Source organism: Etheostoma cragini, chromosome 6 (genome assembly GCF_013103735.1).
Source record: "Etheostoma cragini isolate CJK2018 chromosome 6, CSU_Ecrag_1.0, whole genome shotgun sequence".
Classification (NCBI taxonomy): Eukaryota; Metazoa; Chordata; class Actinopteri; order Perciformes; family Percidae; genus Etheostoma; species Etheostoma cragini.
Window position 1 is genome coordinate 18,668,454 of NC_048412.1, and position 6,000 is coordinate 18,674,453.

Below are 6,000 nucleotides of genomic sequence, written 5' to 3' on the forward strand. Positions count from 1 at the left end.
TATTTAAGTAAAAGTGTAAAAGTACTGGTTTCAAAACTATTGAAGGTATAGAAGTAATTTAAGGGGGGGAAAATGCCATCAAGGACAAAAGCTTAGGGGGCCTATAGGGTACTGCCTATCCTCCCCCACAAAAAGATTTTTTCTAAAGGCCATAATATGTTATAATAAAAGGTTAATGGTTAAAATATTGGGATGCACCTGTTTCAGTAGCATTTTTGCCCATTGAAAATTAACACATTTTAGTACAATGCAAATACATTAAAGAACCATAAACTGCATGTGTACTACTGAGCAATAACGGAAGACATGATGACTAGTTGCGTAAAAGTTTTGGTATAAGTAACGGTGCAAAAAGTCAAACTTTAGAGGCATGTTATCAATAGCCTTTATTGGAATGTAAATGTACATCCAAGTTTAGCTGCAGGAATATGTGAGGGCAACAGATTCTCTCTCTCCGGAGATTTATTTAGATAGGCTTTTGGTTGTTTTTTTGAACAATAACAAGCCGGAATGAAAACAAGCCAAACTGAAACAAAAGTAACAAGGTTATTTTTAAAATTGAAGGAGTAGAAGGTACAGACAATTGCATGAAACTGTAAGGAGTAGAAGTAAAAAGTCTGCTGTAAAACAAATTATTTGTACTTTGTTACTTGACACCTCTGGCATGGTGTTGTTTTACTGTATCTAACTGCAGTGTGGTAACTGGTCTTCATATTGACTGCTGCGTCATTTTTACAAAGGCATGCTGAGTGGCCAAATATTGTTCAAACCCACGTCTCCCAACTTTATTTTAAATTATAATCCATATTGTGATGTTTCCAAACACCAGTTGTTGAAAGTAAGCAAATACATCTAATAGTAGTATTTTACAGTACTACTTAAGTACAATGCTGAGGTACTTTTTTAGAAACAAGTTGGTTTACATAGAGGATGGGTTGAAATATTCCCATTACACTGGCAAATTTTTTTACTTTTACTTTTTTGGACTCATTTCCAGACTTAAGTAAAGGATCTGAATATCTCTTTTATAACTGACAATATCAAATGCTGAATTATAGAGAAATAATAATTATTATTGATAATCTTCCATTTGATGTCATTGTGAGGTCAGAAAATAAATGGCAATTGAGAAAGATTGAGAGTATGGAAAGTTTAGGGGTTAAGTTAAAGTTTGTGTTAAAGAAAGAGCCAACATTATATATATATGATGACTACATGTTAAAATATGTTGTGTGTGATGCTTTTGTTTTAATAATGATAATTGAGCTCTACTGTGTTATGTCACTCTCAGGATCTGTCGTACATGTACCAGAGATGTCTTAATAATTGTTTGCTGTGGTGTCTTGACTCAAATTATCAAAGTGTTGTGAAAAAACTGCTAGTACATATGTCCAAAAACAGTAGACATGCAAACCACAAAATCATGTTTTTATGGTGTTATTGTTTCTTTATAAAGACATTACCAGACTAGAAACCACTGGTCTTTATGACACTACTTAAAGATGGTGTTCTCCGTTTGGTAAACAGCTATTATCTTCACAATACTAAATGGCGGCCACATCGGCAACCATTATCAGGGCCTCCTATAGAGTCTTCCTAAACCCTGTTTATCCTGTGTCCGACCACCATTTATTAGTCATGGCCCAGAAATAGTGCAGCAAAACACCTGCAACACTACATCAGATAACCAGAGATGTTGTAAAAGTTGACTGATTCAGCAGTTTACCGATAATTGTGTGGAAATGAAATCTGTGATTCGGGTTCAGTCAGATGATTTTATTTTTTTTGCAAATCAACTCTTCTGGAATAAAGACTGATAATTTCAAAACATTAAATGTAGCATCCAGTTTTGTTTTCTGCATTGAGAGGTAAAGTGACATAATGTTTCTAGCCTCTAAATGATCATTATGGTCTTTGTGATGTGGCAATTACCTTGTCTGTGATCATTCCTGTTGACAAATCAATGGCGCTAAACATGTTAAATCATTGTGAATGAAAGTAGTTTGTGTTCGTACAAGATTTTGGAAAATCAGACACAATGTCCATAAATCAGACCACCAAACAATCCTAGTTTCACCTGGAGAAATTGGCCCACTAATAGATAAAAAAAAAAAAAAAATGCAGCCTCGACATTTGTGCCGATGCCTTAATATTCAGTTTAATTTACAAACATTCAGACATACAAACTTGCAATTTCCAAACAGGTTTCCTTTAATGGTTCACTAGAAACAATGATAGCAATGTGTTTATTGTCATGATGTTGCCAAATTGTCATGGTGGCCATGCAGGTTTTGATGGTAGATGGTGGAATGCAGATATGCCTGTTGATGACAGTGAGATTTACTGGGATCAGGAACTGGACCATTGTCACTTCCCTTTTAAGGTGACAGAATAAAGCCGATAATATCAAATCAGCATGATAAAGTGAGTTGAACCTTAAATTGCAACTTTCCCTGTGGGATTTTTGACCTGCGGTGAAAGTCTACTTGCTCATTACCGCCTTACTCTCTCTGTCTTACCTGTCCACTGTTCACTCATCCTCCCTCTCCACCATTCATTCTCAAGCCCTCCACACGTCTCCTCCCTCCTTGCTGAGGTCATATATAACCCAGCAAGGGTTTTCACTTCTCCTCAAGGACATTCTACAGGTGTTGTCTCCAGCTTTGACGGACTGTTATGACTGAGGATATCAAGAAGTTGAGGAGCGGCACTTTTTTTGTTTAAGGGTGCGATTGAGACACTTTCTTTTTTTAGTGTTCACTTGTTTTATTGAACTTTATTTTGAAAGCTACATAAAATAGTCCATGTTAAGGCCTTTATGAAGCCTGTCTGATTCTACAATTTGTTTCATTGGAATGTTTTTTTTAAAGTCACTGCTTCTCACTCTTTTATTGGTCTCTTCCAGTCAAACATCAGGTGTCAATGTCATCTGCTCCAAGCAAGCTCAACCATTGGTGGAGCCAGCTGCGGTTTCGTCTTCAAAACAAGAAAGGATGGAAGGAGATGTTGGATGAGACGTTTCTGCTCCACACAAAATAGTAAGAAACTCATTTCCCACTGCTTCTAACGATGAATTAGATTGTGTCTAAATTAATTACATGCAGGTTTAAAGCCTAGTCCGTAAAATTTGAATACGTGTGTTGTCTTTGTCTGTTCCTCAGCATAAACGAGGTTCCTCTCTTCTATGAGGCTAAAAAGAACAATGTCAATTGCATCAAAAAACTGCTGAGTTGTGCGTCCACTAATATCTTTGAGAGAGGTAAGACTTTTTGCTGCGAATGTTGTTATTTCAGAGTAGTGCAATGTCAATTGTAATATTTGAAATTGTAATCCTCTCACTCAGGGGCTCTTGGTGAGACAGCGCTTCATGTTGCTGTGATGGCTGATAACCTGGAAGCTGCCGTGGCTCTGATGGACGGAGCTCCTGAACTCATCAACGAGCCTATGACGTCTGAGCTCTTCCAAGGTTGACATACAGAAACTTACAAACACAGACACAAGCACAAACACACGTCATGTGGTTTAAATTTTACTGACCGTATTCACGTAATCAGCTTTTTGGTAACCAAGAAACTGAAGTAGAATTTTTCATCTTAGAACAAAGAATTTAAGACTTATGATAGATTATACACATGTAAAGTTTAGGTTTGCGTTGAAAAACCCATTTACAAAAGGCATTTACTAAGATTCCAAAGGTGTCAGATATGATAACTCATTATAGGACATTAATTCATTAATAATTAGTGAGAATTCTGTTTTTTTTTTTTCTGACAGCCACTATGGGCATTTGACAGCATTAGGCTACCACAAACACATTCTTTACACATAGTAGTTATTACTCAACTTTTACTCCAGTCAAACCACTTTCTCACTTTGTATGAGTCAATGTTTTAACACTTAAAATGTGGATTTGACCACCGGTTACAGCTCAGCACCATAACTCATTTTGCTCAAGCAGGACTTACCACAGAGACACACAAGGGTTTAATGTGAGCCTCACTTACACAACAGTTGAAATGTATAACAATTGATTGACAGTGGACTGACTTACACTGCTCTTCCTACTCTGTCTCAGGTGTTACTCCTCTCCACATCGCTGTGGTGAATCAGAACATCAATCTGGTTCATCATCTGATCAGTCGTGGGGGTGACGTGGCTACACCTCGAGTCACTGGTCTGTACTTCAGGAAGAGGATAGGAGGACTCCTATACTACGGTAAATCAGCATGCTTAATGTAAAATTTGGTAAGTGGTGGGTAACAGATGGTGTTTTTCAAAATGTACACTTGGTCAACAGGTGAACACATCTTGTCTTTTGCTGCGTGTGCTGGGAACGAGGACATTATCTCCATGGTGATAGACGCAGGGGCCAGCACCAGGAGCCAGGATTACCGTGGTATGAAATACATCCTCTTGTAGGAGAGTTGGAGAAGAGTACAGCCTTATTTTACATCTGTCTTTATATTTTGATTATTTATGGCCTTCTGTTCTCTCTTCATGTTCCTTGTCTACCTTCTGTTTTTATTCCCTTGTTTATCTCTTTAGGTAACACAGCGCTTCACATTTTGGTTCTGCAGCCCAACAAGACGATTGCGTGCCAGGCCATTGACCTGATTATGGCACGCGATGCAGAGCTGGACCAGTCAGTGCCACTCGACAGGGTACCCAACTACCGAGGCCTTACACCTTTTAAACTGGCTGCCAAAGAGGGAAACATTGTGGTGAGTGATGCCTTGGGGGCTCACAGTTTGAAATACAAACATCAAAGAGCTGATTATTCACTAATCCTATCCTCACTGCCAATATTCCCTCTGTCTCTTTCAGGCGTTTCAGCACCTGGTTAATAAAAGGCGTGTAGTCCAGTGGAGTCTGGGCCCCCTGACCTCTAACCTGTATGACCTGACAGAGATAGATTCATGGGCCGACGACATGTCAGTGCTGGAGCTCATCGTGGGCGGTCACCAGAGAAAGGTACAACACACAATGCACTGTATTTGGGTGAAATCACTGACTGTTTGGACAGAAATAATGATGAATGATGTTGATGTGATGCAGAGAAGAAATCAAAAGCTGATTTTGTTTTGGTCTCCAGGCAAGAATGATACTGGAAGTGACTCCTGTGAGGCAGCTGGTCAGTCTGAAGTGGAACCTCTATGGAAAACATTACTTCAGGTGAAGTTTTGATATCTATGGTCGAATATCTGAACCGTACATATGTCCAGTCTTTTAACCGTGTTTTTACTTCTCATATTTCTTTGTCTTATCTTTGTTTTTGTTTCTTCTTTTCCTGTGCCAGGCTGCTGCTGTTACTGTATCTTCTGTACATCGGGACCTTCACACTGTGTTGTGCATTTCGCCCTCTAAAGGACGCTCCAGAGAACTACACACAGTCAGAAATGGACAAAACCATCCGGGTCCAGAAAACATTTCATGTGTGTAAATTAGACATTTTAGTGTGACCACATTAAACTATTTTATATAATATATATACAGGGAAATAGACAGTGGTGGAATGTAACAAAGTATATTAACTGAGTACATAAAACTTTAGTACTACTATGTACTTTTTACTTCACTATCTTTATTTCTACACACACAAACACACACATATATGTATAGTACATCACACAAACAGTATGAACTACATAAACTGTACTTTAGCTCATGGTTGGACCGTATCTGTTCATGTACACTGTGTACGTGTAAATGTCAAACTGTGCACCTGCATATGACATGTAGTCTAATAATAATGTGCTTTTAATATTAGTACATCTATATTTCCTCTCTCCGTGCCTCAGGAGAGTTATGTGACACATGAGGACAACTTGCGGCTGGTGGGTGAGATCATCAGCATCCTGGGAGCTTTTGTCATCCTGTTGCTTGAGGTACGTTTATGAAACATACTTTATCTTCTTACATACTATATATATATACACACACACACACATCTACTATATATACACTGCATACACACATATACTATACATACGTATGTGTATT

At 38.2% G+C, this 6,000-nt stretch overlaps 1 protein-coding gene across 1 annotated transcript; it reads left to right on the forward strand.

Annotated features, from left to right (window-relative positions):
* The first annotated feature begins 1,223 nt into the window (after positions 1-1,223).
* Positions 1,224-5,907, forward strand: trpv6 (transient receptor potential cation channel, subfamily V, member 6). Its single transcript, XM_034874278.1, has 11 exons — positions 1,224-2,726; positions 2,906-3,038; positions 3,162-3,259; positions 3,344-3,466; positions 4,076-4,216; positions 4,298-4,396; positions 4,546-4,721; positions 4,825-4,971; positions 5,093-5,172; positions 5,297-5,432; positions 5,799-5,907. Exons 2-11 carry the CDS (start codon positions 2,923-2,925, stop codon positions 5,895-5,897), a joined length of 1,215 nt encoding a protein of 404 aa, XP_034730169.1. The 5' UTR covers positions 1,224-2,726; positions 2,906-2,922; the 3' UTR covers positions 5,898-5,907.
* Positions 5,908-6,000: the final 93 nt, after the last annotated feature.